The 23,845-nt window shown below is 34.8% G+C and overlaps 1 protein-coding gene across 4 annotated transcripts; it reads right to left on the bottom strand.

The window, feature by feature from the left end:
* On the bottom strand, positions 181-15,797 carry LOC109843091 (phospholipase D zeta 1-like). 4 transcript variants are annotated; one of them, XM_020412023.1, is made up of 20 exons: positions 15,516-15,797; positions 15,009-15,110; positions 14,427-14,545; positions 12,852-12,993; positions 11,986-12,156; positions 11,041-11,214; positions 9,809-10,051; positions 9,596-9,712; positions 9,099-9,238; positions 8,842-8,991; positions 8,582-8,723; positions 7,984-8,502; positions 7,235-7,345; positions 6,934-7,080; positions 6,653-6,850; positions 5,176-5,277; positions 2,566-2,697; positions 1,537-1,602; positions 754-815; positions 181-664 (listed from the first exon to the last, which is right to left on the bottom strand). In XM_020412023.1, the coding sequence occupies exons 1-20, from the start codon at positions 15,702-15,704 to the stop codon at positions 415-417; spliced, it is 3,276 nt and encodes a 1,091-aa protein (XP_020267612.1). In that variant the 5' UTR covers positions 15,705-15,797; the 3' UTR covers positions 181-414. The 4 variants fall into 4 exon arrangements, with proteins under 4 accessions (XP_020267612.1, XP_020267613.1, XP_020267615.1 ...); XM_020412024.1 differs by lacking the exon at positions 1,537-1,602; XM_020412026.1 differs by lacking the exon at positions 15,516-15,797 and having other exon boundaries at positions 14,983-15,091.

The following is a 23,845-nucleotide window of genomic DNA, read 5'->3' as shown; positions in this document are numbered from 1 at the left end:
ATGAAAATCGGGGTAGATAGATGTGAGATCGGATGAAAATTCGGAAAAGAGAAGCGAGATGAGGCTGTGCCCTAATTGTTGGGCACAACGGGGCTTCTACCTGCATAAAAGGGGGGAACTTCTGCATGCATAAATTGATGGGTGACGGTGATGCAAAATTCGTAGACTTTGGACCTTCCCGTTATACAAAAGAATGATCCTTTTATTAGACTTTACAATGGTCCTTTCCCTAACATGAAAAGTTACAATAAATAATAATAATAATAAAAAGAAAGAAAAAAGAGCCACCTCTCCTCTCTTTATGATTTATTTGAAATACATGTGCAAAGCTGCCGCAATATACAATATGTACAATAATATCACCCTCCCGACAGGAGCAGCCATGCAAGAAATTTTTACTAATAAATCGAGACTTCAGTAAAAAACTTGAGGGGAGGCATAGAATTCGCTTTCGTTGAAGAATGGTCTCAAATCCTCCTGGCACATAAAATCTAATGGAAAACAAACCAGATGACCCCTTACTGATTGCAATCTATCGAACGGATCGTTACTCGTTACATCTCCATTTTGATATGGTTCAAGCTTTTCTGGAGCGATTCCAAGATCGATTGTGGTGTGGCCGAGTTTCTCTTTCCAGTAGGACATACTTTGACGAATAGAAGATCTACATTTTATGAGATGTTTTACTTTCTTGAGAATTGGAAGGAAAAAAAAAAGACTCACAAAATAAGTTAAAGCGTGCCCAAACTATACCTTGAGTGTATAAGATCATTGGGTACACATGCAAAGACATCTTGGTAGATCATAGTGTTTGTCTGCCAAAATATAAGAAGGTTACAATGAACATCAACACAAACATTAAGCACTTAAAAGAGATCGAATAAATAAGAAACAAATAGCGAGGGCGAAAATTCATCCCTACTACAGATAAGCTATTTAAATAATATCTAGGATGATCTCAACGTTTTTTTTTAACCTTGCATCTCACAATTAAACCTTGAACTCAAAGTTTCAGAATTTTCATAGAGTCGAATAAGTTTTTATTCTTTGATACATGATCAAGAACATGTTGAAATCATTGGATATTTGTTTACAGAAAGTTCAGTGTAATACTATCAATAGTAGCACAGCAAAACTCATATTCTTACTACACGCACGCTTCCATCATAATTGTGGTGCCAAGTTTGTTGTGTAATATACTTCTATTGCCTCAGCGAAGCTGATCTTCAGTTAGTGACGTATGAATAAACATAATTTTATGAGGATTCTTAACAAGGCTTGTCCTCATTTCCGTGCGATAATAAGGAAAAGAAAAGAAAGGGGAAAAAATTTACTATTTTCCATCCATCATATATGTGAATCAATAGACTTCCCACGATGTGGCAGTTGATGGAACAAGATACAAGCCATAAGGTATTTGATCTTTGGCAACGTATCACATGGATAATTGGCCAATAGTTAGATTTAAAGGCAGTCAAGGAGGGACAAATACATAGAGGAAATAAATGAATTTGCCAAAGTTTCTGTATTCCTCACCTTTGCTGTAGTCATCCATATGTCTTCGTAAGTTGCATCAATCACAGGATCACTGATTCGATTAATCTGAAAGATTTGAAAGGAAAGTGTTGTACATACAGTACTGAAATATAAATGGAGCTCACAGAATCTGAAGAATGATCTCTTCCCTGAGGCAATAGTCAGGTTGAACACTCAACATGACCATTCTTAAAACAGCACAAGGATCAAATTTATTTGCTTCCACCATGTTGTGAAGACTAGAGACTTAATAACACTTGTAAGAAAAGTTTGGGTTGACAAACTTGTCCTCTTATTAGGTAAGCCAATGATGTAAAAGGAGGTATAAAGAAGAAAAGGTGAAGATCAAACTGCAAGCATATAAGGGCTAATAGTACACACAAAGAAAAATTCGCCTCGTCACCTATACGGATTCAAACCATTAGATGTTGGTCCCTACTTCCTGTCAAACCAAGACTCAAATTATAACTCCTAGAAGTAAGGGGACAACCAAACTCAATGAATAATCACAAAGAGCATGCGCAAAACACAAAAAGATCTTGCAAAGATTGTTGAAAAATTTATAATACGGTGATTGGTGAAATCAAACCCGGCATTTAAGATTAATGACCCTAATTAAAGTTTCTTCTTCTGAAATAAAACTCATAATATTGGAATTATGTTATATTCTAAAGAATAAAATAATTATTATATAATTGTACTTCATATAACCATGCAATGCGGGGATATTTGCTTGTACAAATATTATCCAAGGTTTAGTTGAAAATTAATAAAATGCGGGGAAAGGAAACAAAATTGACAGGTGGAATGGCCTGGACAATCTCCATCTATCACCGTGTTAACAAAAAGGAAACTAAACATAGGATTCTGCCAGAGGTATGAATATCGAACATGAATAATGCAATGAACTAGAACGTAGCCATCCATCTACATGAAAAAGTCATCCTTATATACTGAAATAACAGACGGAAAATAATCTTGTCTATTACCAGAGTTGAAAATGCATAGCAGCATTTTAGAGATACTAACCTCTTGAGGACGAAGGCCAAGATGTTCAGACCATAAAGAGAGTCGTAAGCTAAGAGCAAATTTCCCAGCTCTCCACGGTCTTCCATTCATAAATGAACCAACAGAATCTTTATCTTCAATAATGACACCAATCTACGCACGTAAACATAGAACATAAGAAGCCAAACTTGATGTTTAAAGAAGTGGTGGAAAAGTAACGTGAAAGCATAATAAAACTTATGTTATGTACTTAAATTGAGGAGCCAAGTTACCTCTTATATTGAAAGTGACACGTCTCTTTATCTATATTTGATAAATTTCACATCCTTCTCCTTACACAAAAATGTTCAGCTAGTCGGTATATGGTGTGCATAGTGCCACTAACATTTCCTCCTGAATGCACAAGATTTTACACATGCTATGTGGATCTTTTCTTGTGTTATGCATTGCTGTGACATCTGATAAGTTCATCGAACATAACAAGTACCAAACCAAGTATGAGTGATAATGTGTAATGGCATGTGTGTGTGTCTATACACACACACACACACATACATACACACATACACACACACATACATACATACATACATACATACATACATACATACATATGTATATATACATAGACATATATGTATATGTATATGCGCGCGCGCGCGCGCACACACACATATATATATAGTGGTTCTGGCAGAATATAGCGGTGTTCCTTGTCTGACGCGTATCAGGATGTACAGTTTAAGGCATTTGAAATAATACACTACGACATAGAAAATATGACACACATCTAAACTACAGTTTTAAAGTGACAGCTTAATCCAATCCAAGTCAATTAAGTTATTGATTGTGTTAAAAGGTTCATGCCACTACAAAACTCTGAATTTGTTACAATGGTTGTGGGTTATAATTTTATACCCTGACATGTCCCCATAGATTGAGCGTCTTAAAAGTTTTTTTTGCCCAACAAATACCCCAAAATTTAAAAAATATTTAACTTTGATACCCTAAATGACTTAACCGGGGTACCAAAGGCTTTATTGACATTTGGGGTATCAAAGTTAAAAAAACCTTCGGGGTACCACAGTTAAAAATGATGTAAACCTTGGGATATTAAGTGCAAATAACTCTTTCCTAAATCCATTTTAAATTTGTGGCCTAGGTTGCCTGGTACTATGTCAAAGGTCCCTTCCACTATACCAAAACTTTAGAGTTCTTCTGCAGCTGTAAAGACCTTCCACTTTGCCAAAGGTCCCTTTCGCTCCACGGAAACTCTGAAGTTGTAATTAGGGTTATAATTTCATACTTTAATTTGTCACCATAGGTAGGGTGCCTTTTTATGGATTGAAACCTAGATTCAAACTGAGTCATTTTTTTAAAATGCTCTTTAAATTCATAGGCAGTGAGAATGAACATGAATTGCTGTGATATCATGTTAAAAGCCCCTTCCATTGCAGTAAAGGTATGATACTGTCATGAGCATTAAGGTTATAATTTTATGCTCTAACAAGCTGAATTGGAAGATTTCTTCCCTTTAACATCTGGATAATATTTTACCAAATGGGTTTATTTTACTCATGCGTTTGTAAATAGTGACACATATTTACTGTTATAATAAAATGATTAAAGCATCAAGCAGAAATGAATATGCTGATTGTATACAGAAATATTTCAGGAATTCTATACATGTGTTACATCGAAAGAGGAGTTCAGATTAGGATAAAGACGATACTTAAATTTGTGCAGACAAGTATTTAGTCATTTTGTGACTCTGACAAAAGATCGTATTCGCGATTATTTCAATCTTTTAGCATGATTTAGTAAATTTGTTATTTGGGATCAATCATTCATCATAATGGTGAGATTGAGGATGATGTTGCCCATCGAATCAAATCAAGATGATTAGACTGGAGGAGTGCTTCGGGAGTGTTATGTGATCATAGAATACCTATGAGACTAAAGGGAAAATTATAGGACAGTTGTAAGGCCAATAATACTTTATGGGTCGGGGAAATTAAGAAACAACATGAGCAAAAAATGAGCATGGTAGAAATGAGAATGTTACAATAGTCTTGGGGTGTACCCTAAAAGATAGGATAAGAAACGAGTGTATTCGTAGTAAATTAGAGGTTGCCCCAATTTAGGTTAAAATGAGAGAGAATAGACTATAGTTTGGCCATGTACAACGGAGACCTCTTAGTGCACCGGTTGAGAAAATAGATAATATTGTAGCTAACGGGACAAAGGGATCTAGAGGTAGACCTAAAAGAATTTGGTTGGAAGCAATTGAGAAAGATATGGTGATCGTTAATTTAAGGAGGAGATGACCTATTAATAGAACTGAATGGAAGAATAGGATTCATGTAGCCACCTCCAAACATTTGGGATAAAAGCTTTGTTGTTGTTATTGTAGCATAATTTAGTAGATACCAACTGTTCCATATGAAATTGAATTAGCAAAAGGCATTAATGCATCCCATTCTAGTCATTAATAAATTGAAATATTTACTTCTAGTAATTCAGTTAGTCTAGCAAATATATTTTAGCCTTTGATCAAACAGACTGGAAGACTGTTTTGGGTGTCAAAAGTCCTCAGTAACTAATAATGCAAATATAACGAAAGAAGGGTACCTCAGAGTCCCGTGACCCAAGCAAACTCCTGTCATTTATATTAGCCGACCCAATTAACACCATACGGTCATCAACTATCATCAATTTGCTGTGCACATACACCTAAAAGATGCAATACAGCACTTAAAACACAGGCATGTGTGGTTCAAATACAAATAATAACAGCAACAATAAATGCAGTACATCTACTCCAATAAAACCATTCATATGTCCCACATACTTTTTGACTAGTACTTTCACAGTGGCGTATTGAGAAATTGGTGACTAGGAGCTAAATGATTTTCCTTATATCAAATTTATCATGGCACCCCTTCAACATGAGTTTAAATATGGCGAATTTAGGAAACCTTCCCTTGGCTGCATGGACCTAACAGTGATAAAAAGTAGGTTTTGTGAATAGTCAAGTAGCCTTCTAGAATTTCTAGCAAGACTCCATCATCAATAGTTTCAGTTTACAGGAATATACTGAGAGTTTACATCAGGTTGACAGGCCGTGGTAAAATCCATTTGATATTTCCATAGGCCTTGTCTTCCCCAGCCAATTTCTTTGGTAATAAAAAGGCAACAAGATGGTCATGATGATTAATACCAATGCACAACTGAGGAAACCATAGATATGCAAGAATGGAGTGAGATAAAACTCAACAAATGCATATATAATTTACATCTCTAAAACATTTAGAAGTCCTTCTGAGAGAGCAATCTTGGCAGTAGCCCCATAATTGTCTCGTGTAATGATATAAGCATGAGGGTGCAAGGAAGCAGGCAAACTAAAAGAGCTAGTCATGTTCAGGCTTGCTCATATTGTTTTCGAGGCAGATTAAACTTGAATCAAGTTTGCATTTTGTTTTCAAGTTGGTTTGTAGATTGTTAGAGGATTTCAAGCTTAGTTCTTCCACTTGAGTATCTAAAACCAGAAAATTTTGAGCTTAACCAAAATCGAAGTGAAGGGAATGACTGAGTCCCCCAAGCTTGCATTCAGTTAAAGTGCATAAAGACGACAGCAAGAATTATTTTGAATAGTCTAAACTTAAAAACACAAACTCCAAAATGAAGGAAACACACAAAAGTCTCACAAGCTTGTGCTTTCCAAAAGAGTGGTAAAGAGGATAATAAGAAGTACTTTTTGCATTCATCTTTGCAGTTAGCCACACACAATAAAACCAACAAAGTTAGCATGAGAATGGTTAGTTAATCCGAACAAGAGTGGTCAACAGACTACTATCAATTTGAGGTAAACTGTTTAGGCAGTTTACGAAATTTTCCTAGAATATGACAAGCAGTCCAATGCTATATCCCCCACCAGCCAATGGCAAAGAAAAATCTTTTTAAGGAGCTGATGACAGTTGGATCAGATGAATTTTTCTATAGGACAGGTCGAAAAATCAAATTATCATTAAAACATCAATAAGAGGTAAGTCACGTCACTACTAGCAAAATCAGCAGAAAATATGCAAATAAATTACCAGTGACTCACCAGATTAGTAGCTAAAGGACCTCCATCACAAAGTCTTCCGTATGATCTGAGACCATAGAAAGATATATAATCATGTGCTTTTTGGCCCATTATATCATAAAGATTCTGCAATATCGAATTTGGCCCTCTGCAGATAGTCCTGTATTGCCAATGCATTATTGCCCTCACAGTTGCAGCGCCACCATCATCAATGCCACCCTGAGTTAATGGATATTCTGTAAAGGGTAGGGGAACAAATACTTCTGTAAAACAAGAAAAGGCAACGTTAAAAGAAAAATTACCTGGAAACCAGGTACCAGTGGAATAACTATAATAACCCTAAAGCACTTATTTTCTTTCTCTGCGCGCATGATACGCCTATATAGGGCTTCTAAAATGCGGTTCTTTATAATATCATCTCCTGAAAGACCTGATATAAAAAATTGATTCTGGCAAAAGCAACCAGTGGAAATTGCAAACAGTTAGAGCACAAGCGTTAATTAAAAATAATGTCATCTTAATACCATGGTGCACCAAGGAAACCGCAAGCAATTTATTTAACATTAAAAATGTGCACGGTAATAAAATAAAAAAAAGGCAAACCTCGATGTAGATAAAGTGTTCTGCTCTTTCAATAAGAGAACAATAGGCATTGTGAATGCTCTCTTCAGTTTGGCTCGTTCCAGCAGACCATTGTCCCACACTTCTAAGAACCTGTAATCAGCATAACAAAGTAAAATTGAAATTGTACAAGATGTCTGCTTTCCATAAAACTCGATAGAGTTACACCCATAAAAAACCAAAAAAAAAAGGGAAAGAAAACAACAAGAAAAACACATAATATGAAACTTTGAGGAATGATAAAATGCGTTCTCTCTATTAAGTTTAGGGTCTCTAATATGTCACATAAATTTCTTCAAGAAAAAGAACTGTTAGGCAAGAGGAAATATTTATATGTTCTGTATCAAAGACCCATGAATATAGGTGAACTTGCCTAATCTACTTGGACCATAATCGACTCAAAAGAATTAACCGTAGTTGAGTCCTGAGTCCAAGATATTAACCGTAAAACCATCTGATTGTTTTTCTGTGGAGGGACTAAATCCCATCACCTGTCTTTGCTAAACCAAACCCACACTTTAATCAAATGAATGCAGACACTAATAAGTAGGTTCTGCTATGAAATTTAAGAAAAATAAAGCTAGAGTACTGAAAGGGTTACAGAGTCATACATAAGGAGTTCCAGCAAATATGAAGTATATCTTGGACCAGAAGGTTAAAAAAAACATTGAAAGAACAAGAAATTGATAGTACTCCCAATTTACTTTTTAAGAAAGTCTCGTTAAACCAACCTGAGTACAACATGGTGTGCGAGGTCCAACTTGACCAGCTTCGTCAATGGAAAAAGCTTGGTCACCCCTCTCCTGGGATTCCCACCATTCTTTGTCTGCAGTTGATTGAGAAATCATATCACACCGTGTTTCACTCTGAGTTTGTGAAAGACCAAGGTCATCCACAAAGGCTTTCAGCTGCTTATCTGGAACAGATTGCTCTTCTTTTGTCTTCCTTAAGGAGATTGATGATATATGATTGCTTCTGCTTCTATGATCCAGATGACTGTGATTCAAGTTTCCGTTCACTTTTGAATTTGCTACTAGCAGCCCATCAGGTTCTTGAGGTAAAAGCAACGGGATGTCTTGATATGATGATAGTGAGCAAAATGACTCCCGACTTTTGACGTCTTTATGACTAGGTTCTAGTTGTTTATGCTCTACATCATTGTCTTTGCTTTTCCCCATGTAATGTGGAATAACCATGTGGTGTTGAGGCATAAGTAAGGGTATGGCATGCTCATGTTGAGCTTTGTTTCTCTGCAAGAGAGAACAAACTTGAGAATACAGTACAATACAACCATCGGAAGGCAAACAACAAATGAAAAAAAAAAATCACCTTTGCATAATTCCAACGTTGCACGAAGTGCCTTGCAATATCACGACAAGGTGGCCCCCACAGAGCACATTGGACATCATGCCAAGGCAGTCGATCCAGCTCATCTTTCATTGTGTCTTCCCAAGAATTTGGCTCAGACTCCCTATAGAAAGCGAAAAATACTAGTCATGCTTTATGCAACAAGACCATATTTTTAATTGTTGCAATCTCAAAGAGATATTTTTTGTATCTAAGGTTATTCAAAGCATTAGCATAGTTACCTGGGATTATAATAGTCCTTTCCAGGCCAAATAGTAGGTGGGAAATCACCAACTCTGTGTTCTGGGTTATCATAACGACCAAAGCACAAATCAAGTCCTCCCAGATAGCATATTTGATTGTCAACAATCACAATTTTCTCATGATGCGACCTGCACTTAACCAGAGTTTATTCATAAGCACAACTGCATGATGTATTCTCTTCTCATAAAAAATAAATCTTAGGGAAGGGATGATTGATTCGTGGAAGATTTCATACCACAAGTAAACACCAGTTGAGAAATGATCAGGATAGCGCAGAACTTTAACATTCTCATGAATGTTAAGCAGCCTTCGCTTACTGTATATACTGTTGATTTTCAAAGCAATGGCAACTTCTTTGTAAAGAAGGATGTAAATCTACACATTAGTGCCAATTAGTTGACAATCATGAGCAAATAGGATAGGCTACTCCACATAAAATTTACAAATATATGCAGCTTATTAATTAGAACCAAATAATTCAACTGCTTGATGCTAACAGAAAATAAGACATATTATCATTGACATGTAAAGATGATCCATGCTTCCCTGTCAAACATCAGACTTCAATCTCTGTTACAGGCGATAATATGTTTACAAAGCCAATAAGAACATGCAAGAAAGCTTCACCATAGTCACAACATCAGTAATTTCAGTGAATCAAGGTCGACGAACCAAATAACTATAGCTGGAATAGAACAAGTGAAACAACACATATGGTAATGCTGAAAGTACCTGAACACCCTGTTTAGCCTTTGCCTCTAGCAAGGAATCAAGCCGAGAAGACGCATGAACGTGAAAAGGACGTCGAAGGTATAACTCAGGACAGAGCCACCAGCCAGTAATGAATATCTATAAACAAATTTCAATCATTTCAGAACTGCCCCTGTTAATATTTTGTAAATTGCTAGTATCACATTATTGAAGTGAATGAGTGAAGAAACTGACCTCTGATTTTGCTACTTCAATAGAAGAAGCAATTGCACCAAATGCAGCTTGTCCATCAACAAACCACTGGACCTGACTGCCATCTTCTGTTAACCCCCTAGGAGGAGCAAAAGAACCAAAACAGTGAGGCAAACACCAACCCCCCGGTGCTCGTAGGCCCGCATCATTTATTGCCACAACCCAATCTTTAACTTTAGCACTGCTTCTCACTCTCAATTTAATGGTCCTGTTCCCGCATGATACCTTTGAGATGAATGTCGATTAGAGATTGAACCAGAACAATGAAATCTTCCTCAGAACCAGAAAATGAAGGTCAAAGTTCCATAGTAAATGCAATACAAGTGAGGGCTAAGTTAAAATCGACGACAGTAGTAAAACAGTTCAAAAAAAAAAAAAATCAACCACAATAGATTATATCAATATTGCTAACAGTGTCCTGAATGTAATAAGATCAAGCTCAAGTACCTCTAGCTTCAGAAATTTATCGGAAATATGAAAATTTACAAATGTAAACCAATAGCATAATACTAAGAGGTTATAGAGGCAAAGCTTACTGCATAAAATTTTGCTCTAGCAATGCTCCGAATAACAACAGTAAAATTACTGACTTATGACTTACGTAAAAAGAGCATAACAGCAACCCTTCATTATTGTTCAACCTTGACACTTTCTGAAGATTTTCTATCATAATGGGTGTGATTCTGAGTAGGCCAAGAGGCTTATTGTCAATTGGTATCACTTCCTACCTAGAGGCCCAGCAAATTATAAGCATGAGAGGGCTTTGTCATAACTTCCTTCTATTTGCAGCTTGATGCACCCGATAATACATTCATATGCTAAGTTTTTGATGAACTGACGCAATCTGTTTCACGCCATGCCCATGTCCCACATCCCTTAGCTTATGTACACAATATGACAGGCAAACATTACCCAACAGTATATGGTCAATATAGCTTTATCTATACTTTGTCAATGATCAATATGCCAATGACATAGCCAGAAACTCTTTATGATAGTAATCAAAATGTTTAAAATTAAATAAATTTCACAAAAGACTAAATTTGCACAACACAAGTAGACTCAAAATGATGTGCAGATAATTTGCAGATTTTCTGAATTTAGCTCGTTTGATTCGAATGAGACGGAAACTAAGAAGAATCAGCAGACATCCCTGCATGTGTATAAGGTCGAAATTCTGTTAAAACTATTCAAAGAGATCTAAAGTAACTCACTGTAAATCCGAACCACAAGGGGTTGCGTTCCTTGGTCTCTTTTGCTAGAAGAACCCGACCATCTCCGTTTCTATCTGATGGTGGTAATACATCAAAAACAATTATATCCAAAAGCTTGGGATTAAAAGGATCTTCTAACAGAGCCAAGAAGCCTGGTTTTAGTACAGCCCACACCTATTCAAGAATATCATACTTGTCAGCTGAACTAAATGACATCAAATAGAGAAATATACTATAATTAAAAGGTAAACTAAGCAATTCAGGTCATTGTCATCCAAAATCTTTTCAACCAAAAGTGGAACCGGCCATGAGGAAGCCATTTGACAAATTCTATGACCAGCTAGCAACCTAATATCATATAAGTCGGTGTTAAATTGTTGGCAGAGGAAAGTGTCAACAAGAGAGAGGCTCAGCATAAATCCAAAAGGGCTGGCTGTGAAGTTGGAAAATATAAAATACTGGTTATGTACTTTAATATAATGTAATCAAAGAGAATCCTCCAATGTTCATACTGGATCTGCACTATGATACACAACCTCAATCTAGTAAGCTTATGCATATGAGATACGTATATTGTTACTAAGATTCAACCATCTCATAGATGTCAGCTGCCAAAGAGCTAGAATAAACAATTGCATCTGTTTAATTTTCAAAGGTTTCTCTCTTCTTTTTTAGCATCAAATATCATGTGAATAATTATGATGATAGTGATACATATAGTTCATTGACAATGAAGTACTTTCCCTAAAGCTTGTCATGCAATTGTTCAAAGTTAACCAGGAATAAATTAAGCCTAGTGGTTTTAGCATTTCTTTGATTATTTACACAATAAATTCTTTTTATAACATTTAAAACTTAAGCTATTAGCTAAAAGTTAATTAAATGTGGTTAACATAATGCAACTTTGTCATTCTGTAAAATGAGCAAAAGAGAAAAATGCAATACCCTTTGCCAGTTGCTGTTACAACAGCTAAACCAATAGCATGCACAACACTTTGTATCATCATCAGCCCTCTGAATCTTTGGCAAATGTCTTACTGTTACATAATCTTCTTTTAGTTTAGGTCCATACTCTGGCAAAAAAGATAACCTAGAGACCTCCAGAAATTTACAAACCTGCAGATTATATTACTTCGGTTAAGTTAATAACAAAAAAGATGCGAAAATGGTTCAAACCTATGCATATGGGTTAGTTTCATAATCAATCTCTGACACTAAAAGATATGTGCCTTACAATAGAAACATTAAGAAGACTAATTTCAGTTGCTCTCCAAAATACAATTCTGTAAAATCAACTGGCAACTAATGCGCCAAAAAATATAGTCAAGAACAGACTAAGCAGGTCTCACGTGGCTGCAAAATGAATAGTTTTCAATAGAACTATCAGCAAAATTCTTCCTAACCACTGGACTTTAGCAGCTAACATTTAGAACGCGGAGATTGAAAAAATGGAATACATGACAGTCAAAATGTGATTTGGGAGGAAGAGATGGAAAATTCATAGACCTTGCACTCAACAAAATCAATAAATTACTCCACCAATTTCTAGACCCAAACAAAGTCAATAAATACTTAAATACACGCATGCAACATTTTGCCATTTCACAGGTCTTGCACTCACCAACACAGACGTTTCAGCTGTCAGGTATATTGATTTTTACTTGATTAGATATTTACGTATTTGAGGACATTAAATTAAATATTTAAAAGAGGTTCTTTCATTTTCCAGAGACCCCGTATCTCAATCCTTCAAGGAACACTTTGATATTACTTATAAAGCAATCATTAGGTTCGTAAAAAGATCCTCATACCTCCTGAGAGTTTGCAATATCCAAGTTTCCCAAAAAGTGATTCAAATAACCCTGCATCGCCATCTTTGCCCTGTCAGAAATAGAAGATTGTCTTCCTAGCGCTGGTCGAATTATTGACAGGGCAGCACTAGAAGGAACATTTCTGCATAATATTAAGGATCTAATTAGTAGAAGGTCTACAACAGCCACCCAAAAAAAAAACTTCTCCTCTGAGGATCCTATGCAAGGAATTAACCACCAGGATTGCATTACTCATGTCGAGATGATGACTTTTTTCTACTGTTATGAGTCCTATTATCTCCTCAGATTTAATCCATCAGTGTTGTTACCATGTTAAACAAAAAGAAGTATGTGCTATATCAGGCAGCTTGAACGTTCATAAATCATAATAAATTGTTTTCCATTATCCCAGATGTACAACCAAACTCAAGATACAATGTATAAGACAGTATGTTAGCCACACCAACAATGGATGGGGATAGCATCAAAAATTGGATAAGGATAAAAATGGATGATACATAGGAGGATAAAGATCATTTCAGATGAAACTCCTCACAAGCACAACTACTACTCATTTGGATGTACAGAGTCTTAGAGCATGTTTGGCAAGTGATCAAAGTGGCTTATAAGCCAAAAAGAAAGTGGATTATTAGCCACTTTGAGATGTTTGGCAAGTGCCAAGTTGCTTTTTTTTTGCGTGTGGATTATAAACCACAAGGTTTGACCGTGTAAAATACATGATATCCCTCATCATTTCACAAAATTCCAAGCCCAATCTCTCTCCAATCCATTAAGCTTAAATTTAGAGCCATGTCTTTTTTGGTCATTTCGATACAACTTATGGATTATAGTCCACCCATTTGCCAAACACTCTACTATCGAAAATAGATCATAATACACTAAATTTTCCAAACACTCTTCATTGTAATCCAAGTGGATTATAATCCATTTGATTAAGTGGATTATAATCCAAAGTTCCCAAACATGCTCTTAGTTTCTGGATAGTTCAACCAGGTCATGCACTAAATCTAAGCTAGTTAATTATGGAAAGGGACCACATCAGCTCTTCTTAAGGTGTGGTCTACAGCATCATTGCGATTATTTTTACCCTGTATATAAAGTATATATATACAGAGGCACACGCCCACACATGTGGGCATGTATATACGTGTATATGTATGTATGTGTGTATGTTTACAACTTTATGTGTGTGTGTGTACATATAGCGCGCGCGTGTGTGTGTCAGCATGGACTCATGTCATCATTATTGGACTTAACAGCCTCATGTGACCTCTTGGGAGAGGTCAAAATTCACACTACAAGCCCTCTCGGACAAACACATTAGAGAACATACATCTGACAAGAAAAACTTTCTGCAATATGTAGAGGACAAAGACATTAGAGAACATGCATCTCCTAGAGCATAATGAGGTGTATTTCATTGTCCATTGTATAAAATATAGGAGTTGTTTCTATATGCTAGGAGTTGTTTCTATAAGCATAATTGATTGTTCGTACAGCATTACATATTGACATGTTGAGCAGAAAAGTAGAGGACAAAGAGCAAGAATACACCTAGTTCGGGAATAAATGTTTTCTTCGTGCTGTATAGGCACTGATTCTTCATCTACTTCGTCGTGTTGTACAACTTCTGTATGCTCCCCTATCCCAAGATTCTGAAGCCATTCTTTAACCTTAAGTACATGAGAAGGAAAAGGCATATTAAAGCCACAAGCATCTGGTAGTTGGCGCATGAAATTGGATGAGTCTGTTGTATGTCAAACTAAATGCTCACTGAATTGATACCAATAAAGATCCAAGTAGCTAGCAAGCTGTACCAGAGACAAAATAGCAAACAGGTGGCCAAGCTCAAGCGTAAAGAGAATTTCAAACAACAGTGAAACAACAGGAAGTGCGCTTGTGGAATCTTCATTTTTCTAACTATAGTCCTAATTATTAACTTTGCAAATTAAGGAACCCGTCATAGATTTTTATAACAACGTAGAGTCATTGTATTTGTTCTCAAAAACCAATAAGAATCGCAGAAGTTCTAAGTTCTACATGCAGCTAGAAAATACAGAATGGGAATGCTCTGTATAACAGGGGGAAAAAATCAAGAACAAAACAATACGAGAGAGATATCCATCAAGAACACACGTGCTCTTGCTTCTCATGTAGTTCCTCGACAAAGGCGCGCTTCTTCAATGCGAAATGTAGATAGATAACCTGGGAGGCTTTCTTCAGTAAGCGCCACTTGAACTGCCAAATTAAGTAAGATAACAAAAGTTAGTTGGTGAGTGTCTAATTTAAATACAATGCGTGCGCTGAAAAAAGAAATTGCACATCATTTCAAGAATTACTTTTGCACTTACATCTATAAGAGAATATTATGCTCCAAATCTATACCATTTAGATATACAGTACCATGATCTCGCATGTACATAAGAGACTGATTATATAGGCCACAGTTCAATAATAAGTGAAAAATAAGCTAAATCCATAAATTGACGAGACAATGGCCTAAAGTTGTGATTTTCCCCCCAAAAGAAACACAAAGGACACGGTTCATCTCGTGTAAATTAGGGCATTCAACTAGAAATTCTCAAAATTAATGAAACTCTAACTCCTCGCAAAATCAACCAAAAATATATAACATCAAATTACCTGCTTATACTGGAACTCGATCGTGTAAGAGAGCAGCACCGGCGTGATATCGCTGGCATCGGGGCGAGACACCGAAACAATCGTCGCCGCCGGCAATTCGTCGAAAATCCAAGATTTCTCCGGCGATCTCGCCGGCGGTGGCTCCGGCTGCAACTTAACGTAATCCGATGCGAATTCATCCGAGGACATCACGTTGAGCGAGAGGATTCGAGGGAAATCGATGGAAAAAGAATTTCGAAAGAGGAGCTAAATTAGGAAAAGTGGAAAACTGAGTTCAGTTTGCTTTGGGGGTTTAAATAGCGATTAGTTTAATGTTTTTTATTTTTTGAAAAACGATTAAATATTTGGTTGTTAGAGCTCCAGAGTTTTCAAGAAAGGCCTCGCGGGAATTTTGTTGAACAAATTATTAAAATGATTTCATATATGCCCCTAGATACCTGGTAATTTACAAAGGAGCCCACCGAATATTTTTGAGATGCGGATAACGAAGCCCGCGAAGATCCAAGATTCCAAATCCGGGGCTGTGCTATTTTGGAATTTAGTAGCCGAAATTTGAAATATTGCATCAGCCTCGTAAACTGACGAAGTATACTACCTAAAAGGGCCAAAACTTAAAATCATATCCACCGAAATTAACATGTACGAAGTTTTTTAAATTTTTTTTCCATGTTTCAAAAACTTTAAGAATTATTCTTCATTATGCATTTCAAACGGTTTGATCATGTAAGACCTTATAACAAAAGAGGTTACGGATTCGATTTTTTCTAGTCAAAAACTCTACTGTTATTTTTAGGATTAAACCCGGGGTTAATTACAGAAAAGCCCCCTGAACTTTGGGGGAGTTGCGCTAAAACCCCCTTGAATTTTTTATTTCATTAAAACCCCTTGAAATTTTAGGAATTGTTGTACATAAATCCCCTAAAATCATTCATTCCACTAAACTTCATATGAAAATTTAGCATTTAATTTTCAATTAGTATCGTCGATTCTAACATCTCTCATGTGGCAAACATACGCAAAAAAAAAAGTTGAAAATAATCCCTTAGTCTCAAAAGGTTGAGGGTTTTTTTGCAAACGCTCAAAATTTCAGGGGGGGTTTCTGTGATTTACCCTTAAAAAAATTATGATGATTCTAAAAACAATTCACTTAAGAACACACGGAATATATTTATGAAAGATCAAGTTGCAAGAAATAGTTTATGTTTGGCTACGAGAAGGAATATCCTATTTTTGGCGCTAAGATCAATCTCTTGATGCCCATATATTGTTAATTAGCTAAAGGTAACAGTAACACTCTCACGAAGAAACTCTTGTTACGTGAAAGAAACAAATTTTAAGCCATCATCTCCTTCGAGTTTTATTGATTAAATTCTTTTGTTGAGCTTGATACACGATGGTCTGCAACTAATTAATTTTTAAATTTTAGGAGGTAATAATTATTTGATACGGATTCAACTGTTTTCATATTCATCACACAAGCACACGTGGAGTTGGTCTATAATTGGGCCTCCACGGCCATGAGTTTGTAGCACGTGCGGCTTGCAGATGAACGAATTGCTCCCTGAATTTTAAGGTTTTGTTTAAAACCCCCTAAATTAGATAGAACCACACAGGATTTTCAAATTACACAAAACCTCCTGAATTATTGAAATTTTTCATAAACAAGTTGGTGTACGAAAGAGGGTAAAGCTCTTAGCTCTAAGCTATCTTCGGACCTCATTAATGTTTTTTCTCCAACAAATGTTCCACGTTCCTCAATCTTCGCTATTTAACCTTCCAAAGCTCTAAATTTTCTCAATGAATCATCTCAAATTATATATATATATATATATATATATATATATATATATAGAGAGAGAGAGAGAGAGAGAGATATGCTAGTAGTTTGAGTGCAAAAAAGTTCAAAACTTGTCATCTGAAACCCCCATTGTGTTAATTTAATGAAAACAAGTCCGTAGAATTGGATTTTCCCTTTATGAAGCATCTCAAATTTCGCTTTACTACTCTCAAAAACACATTATAGATCTGCAACCCTCAGTTTCACGAGAAACGACATCAAACACATTCTTTAAAAAATTGTGTTTTTAAAAGGATGAGTTGCTAGTAGGTTAAGGCACAAAAAATGTCAAAACATGGAACCTTTAGTTATCAAGAACCCCTTTTAACTTTAAGTTTTTATTTAAAACTCCTCTAATAACATTAATCATAATTTTTCACATGGGTGAGTAAAATTACGCAAGTGGATGTTTTTTCTAGTGAAAAATTGTGATTCATCTTTTATGAGGTTTTTTGATAAAAGCTTAAAGTAAAAGGGATTTTATGGGATATTTTTCTGATAACACCTAAACTTAAGAAGGATTTTTTGATATTTTGAAAATTATTGAATGTTATCCGTGTGCCAAGTTAAAGAGGGCCGGGTTCTCTAATATTAAGCCCAAAATTAACATGCACAAAACATTTTTTCCGTATCTCAAAAACAAGAGTTATTCTCGATTTTGTGTTTGAATGGTTTTGATCATGCTAGACCTTATGGGGCCATTTCGCTTACACTTAAGGACGAGAGATTAAGAAGAATGGTTAACATGGTTAGCCCATTTGATAACCAAAGGATTAAATTGTTAACCGTACGTTAAGTAATATTCAGTTCAATCTTTGTGATCACTTTTAGTGTTTGGGAATAAAGAAGATTTTGACTATTTCCTTTATAAATAGAGGAGTTATCTCCCTTAATCTTCCTAAATAGGTTTGTTAATAAACTCATCACTTGGAGGAGTTAACTCATTTTAACCCGTCTACAAGGGTTATCTTAACCCTTGTACGGTTTTCATGTTTGACAAATTACGGAGAGGATTGATACACTTTAATCTTATGCACTTTAATCTTTACATTTTTTTTTTGTGTTTGGAGATTATAAGGAGGGGTTAAGTCTCCTTAACCCTTTAGTTAACCCTTTATCAAACGATACCTAAAACAAGGTTACAGATTGATTTTTTCTAGTCAAAATTAAAATAGTTCTGCAACTGTCATTTTTCGTGATGAAACTTATGATTCTAAAACAATTCACTAAAGAACACATGAAATACGTCTATGAAAGATTAAGTTGCAAGTTATAGCTGAGGAATGTCCTATTTTGGGCAATAATAACTCTCTCTCTCTCTCTCTTAATACCCATTAATTAACCAAAGATAACATCACTTTAGAAGAAAAGTACTCTTGTTAAGCGAAAGAAACAAACCGTAGCTGTAACTTGTAAGATATCATCTCCTTTAACACATCATCTCCTTCAAGCTTTAGTGATGAAACTCTTTTTTTAAGCTTTCACACAATGACTTAACAACACGTCTACGCTACTATAAGAAAAACTTAATGGTCGTCGGAAAAAATTGAAGGACATGGGAAATTTGTTAAAGACTTCTACCCTGTTATATTAAAATTTTAGTGGGGGTGTCAAAAAGATTCAAGGGCATTTCTCATCATATATAGTAGAAGAGTAAGAGGCATATTGACAATTTTGCACATGAAATAATATTTTCCTTACTTTTATTCTTCTCTTACTTCTAGAATATTCTAAACTACGAAGGAGAGTATGCTTCCATTCACTTTAGTTAATATTCATCATTTTCTTATCTCTAGAACACTCTAAATTGTGAATGAAAATAGGATTTGAACTAATATAATTAAATATTCATCAAGTTATATTTTATAAGAGATTAAAATATAGAATGATTAGCTTTTTAAGAATAATTATTAAATACATGTTAAAGAAAAATATAATAATTTAAAAAATTTACCAATCACACTTTAAAGAATACTTCAATTCTAAATAATAGAAATTTTAAATAGCTCCTTATACTTTTTTTATAATATTTAAAAATATGTTCTTCAATGATTTCAGTTGACATCAAGTAAATCTAAAGCTACATTCTCATGCTCGAATAAGATTACCATATTACATTTTTATAAAGTTATACCTTAACTATTTAAGAGTATGATGTACAAATTAAGAAACTGATGAAACTTTAGGATATTAAAATTATAATTCACTTTTTTATATAAAATTTAGAATAAATAAGTTTCATATCTCTGGCACGTGTATTTGCACATGCAATTATGCTAGTGACGAAAAATTGGTTAATACACACAAATATTTCTTTTATTATCTCTTAGCTGATGAAACTCTAGGGTATTAAAATATAATTCACTCTTTTTATATAAAATTTAGAATAAGTGAGTTTAATATTTATGGCATGTGTATTTGCACATGCAATTTACAAAGAAAAAAAAATCTTTTATTTTTTCAAAAATTCTTTCATTTTTTCTTATCTTTCTTTATTACTAGAACTTGTTGGCCTTCTTGTTTTGATGATGTTTAACAAACAATTTACTTCTAATGTTATTTGTCTAGTGTTGGTATATTTCTATTTATTGTAGACAAACAACATGTTGGAGGTTGGATGGATTGCACCATAACGATCATATCAAATGGAGGTTGGTGGATATATATATAGTGGTTGAAGCTATGCAATTCAAGTTAAAGATTCAAGTTCAAGCTTCATCCGCGAGATTACCAAGTCAAGCTATTGAAGATCAAGATCAAGCTTGGGTAATTTAATTTAGGAGTTTATATTATGTGTGTTAGTACTTTAAGCTCAATATAATATGCACACATATTTTATTGGTTTCTTTGTATATATATATATAGTTATATATATATACATAAGTTAAGTTTTGGTTTCTATGTATATTTAGTTATATATATACATACATGATTTTGAGTTTTTTAAGTTTTAATATGAAGCAATTGAACACGATTGAAAATACATTTCTTGTTTCATACTTATATGTATATATATGATTTTATCTATATCAATTTTATTTAGTTCGGTTGCAATTCCATTGGAAAAGCTGTGACTGGAACCTGTTGATAGGATGGTATGAAGCTAACCAAAGGAGGAAAGAATTTAAGATCAATGTCAAAAGGATGGCTCTCACCTCCTCAATTTACAACATATGGCTGGAACGTAACGGAAGGATTTTTAAGCAGTCTTATAGGAGTGTGGAGCAAATTATCAAATGCATCAAAATGGACTTAATGTCAGTTATCCTCAATAGTGAGATGCCATGGTATTACAAAAATTGGTTGATCTCTTTATAAGCATAGCAATATGCAAACTGATGTCGGATGGTGCACTGCCAGGCAGTGTCAGTTGTTCTGAAACAGCAGCAAGCCAGGAGATGCATAAACCTGTAGAAATGATTTTGAGCATATCAGGTGTATAAATTTTCTTCTTTTTGATCCCTAGATACAAATCATTGTCATCTCACAAAATGTGATGAGATTCTTGATGTATATATTCTTTCATATTGGTTTCATTTACCAAAAAAAAAAAAAAAAAAAATTTATTTAGTTCAATGAAATCATGTTTTAGTGCATTATATGTGTATTTTGATAAAATACTATATTCATTATTTATAGACTTCATAACAATAGTTTACATCTTTCTTCAAGTCTATAAAATCATTTTATAATGTTTTAAGATATGGTTAAGCTAAAATGTCAAAACTCATGTGTTCACATTTTCATGTTTTGGATTATTTTAAAAAATGATGATATTTCTCATTTGAGAGGTCCTTTTTAAAAACTATTTTTTGTAGCATGTGTATTATCATGTCTACAATCATTTCCCAAAGTTTTATATTTTTTTGGAATTTATTTGATATTTTTAAACAGAGTTTTAAAATCAGAAAACTGTTTCATACCTGTTCATTTTTATATGTCAGTTTGCGGTCGACCGCCTAGAGTCCAGAGACTCAGTATGTTCTTTTGTGGCTCACGGTCGATCGTGGCGGTCGACCGTATGCAGTCCAGAGAATTTCTCGGTCGACCGCCACGGTCAACCGTATGTTTTTCCAGAGCCTAGTTTTGCTTTTGTGTTGCTCGCGGTCGACCGCGAGTTTTCCACGGTTGACTGCCGATTGCCCAACGACTATTTTTGGTACAGAATTAGATTTCTGATTCTTTGGGGTTTTTAGTTTTGTGTTTGGGGTTTTTGCTGTTGGTTTCTTTTCCTATATAAACCCCTCAAACCCCTTCTACCAGAGGCAACCCAATGGAAAGTTTTAAAGAAGTTTAAAAGAGTTTTAACAAGGGTTTTAGTTGGCTTTAAAGTTTGTTCGGTTTGTGAAGATTGTTTTACAAGTGGAGAAGATCATCTACATTGATTGAGCCTCATTTTAATCCACCTCTCCATCTTGTTTTTCAGAGAAGAATTTCTAAACTCTATTTCTAGCTATTTATTGTTTTGTTCATAATTTCTATATGCTAGAATTTAATTGAGTTTAGTCTAGCTATTTATTGTTTTGTTCATAATTTCTATATGCTAGAATTTAATTGAGTTTAGTTGATTGTTTTTTCTTATTGCTTACACACACGACCATTGAGCTTATTGTATTTTCATACTTAGTATAAATTAGGTTGTGGGGAGTTATAACAATTGAGAGTGAGCCTACATTGAGTTCTCATCCATAGTAGAGAACAACCATTGTTGTATTTGTTACATTGTGAGATTATAAAGTTTTCGGTTAGCTAGAAAACCGAGTGTGAGTGATTGTGTACGTTGATCGGTGAACGTTGAAAACCGACATTGTGAGTGATTGTGAACGTTGATCGGTGAGCGTTGAAAACCGACATTGTGAGGTGTAAACGTTATTCGGGTGAGCGTAGAAAACCCGGTTGTGTTAGTGGTTTTCTCCCGGGAAGTGGAGAGCGGAGATGTAGGACGGAAGGTCCGAACTCCGTGATCATTTGCTTGTGTTTGAGTTTGCTTTGGCGTTTTATGTGTGCTTAGTGTTTATTCTTTCTTATCGCCATTGTCTATTGCCCTATCACTTTTGTAGATTGTTTATTTCACCATTGTGTTAGTTTATATATCCTTGCATATTTTTCTATATATATATCTCTTTGCTAGGATATTGCTCTTTGTTCATATTGCTTATCCTAGCTTATATATCTTGTTGTATTTCATACTTACTAGAATAACTTGTTAATTAATTTTTATTAGCATAAAATCGGATTAGATTAGCATAAGACCCTAATCACCCCCCTCTAGGGTCTAACAGAACTTTCTAAAGCATATTATAATGGAACTTACAAATTAAATGTTTATTACATTGTATATTATAAGAAGATATAATTATGAAATTATAAAGTTCTTTTCCATGTAAATTACTACTGCAAAGACAACAAGTAGAATTTCAATATACTCCAATATAAATACCGTCAAAAGTGTATATCTAAATACTAGCTTAAAACAATATGAAGATGAAATATGAAAAAAGACTCTTCTTAGTGGCATATTTATGAAAATTATGTGATTACTCAAATTGAAATATATATAATAGCCAACCAATTTTGAATAAACGAAGATAAAATCACGCATATTAAATGAACAATAAAATGATGCATGTTAAATGAAAAATCATAAAAATATCTTTAAAAGGAGAATTAAAAAAAACTATTTTTAAAACATAAATAACAAAATCAACCGTTTTTCCTTAATAATGAGCAAAATCGACCTCTTTTTGGTCACCTCACCAAGGTTGTCAAAAAGAGATCGATTTAAAAAAAATCATCTTCAAAATACACGGGACTACTAGTCCCATGTAATTAGCAATTTCTAATTATAAATGTGATTAAACTCAGAATATACACGGGACTATTAGTCCCATCACCCGTGTATTCATTCAAAAACCCTATTTTTATATCTCAACCACCATTCCCCAACTCCTATTCTAGATCTCTATTATTGAAACCTCCTCTTAATCGATTCATCTCCGATTACTTCGAGAGGACCGTCAAGACTCTTGATGTCTATAATACGATCCGCGATGGAATTGATTAGGTCCATCAGTGGAGGAATCATCTCTAGATTGTCGTCGCTGCTCTCGATGCCAATCAGAGGTCAATCGGTGAGGGTCAGATCCAACGAGCGAAGAAAGTGCTAACGGATCTCACCCTCTTGATGCTCGATGACAAAGAATCTAGATCCATTATCGGTCATCGAAACCAATTCTTCGATCAAACTAATGATCATAATCATCATCATCATTGGAGCGGAACCGGTGGTAGCAGCGGAGGCGGGCATTTTCGATTGCTTTCTTGGAGCATTTCTCGCTCGTGGTCGGAAGTGAAGCAACTACAGGTGATTGGAGCGAATCTTAGCGCTCCGAGGAATAATGATATCACTGCTATTGGTGGCTTGTGGTTCGATCTATATTATTATTATTATTATTATTATTATTATTATTATTATTATTATTAGGGTTAACGA

Source organism: Asparagus officinalis, chromosome 5 (assembly GCF_001876935.1).
Source record: "Asparagus officinalis chromosome 5, Aspof.V1, whole genome shotgun sequence".
NCBI lineage: Eukaryota > Viridiplantae > Streptophyta > Magnoliopsida > Asparagales > Asparagaceae > Asparagus > Asparagus officinalis.
This window is presented reverse-complemented; position numbering and strand designations above follow the sequence as displayed.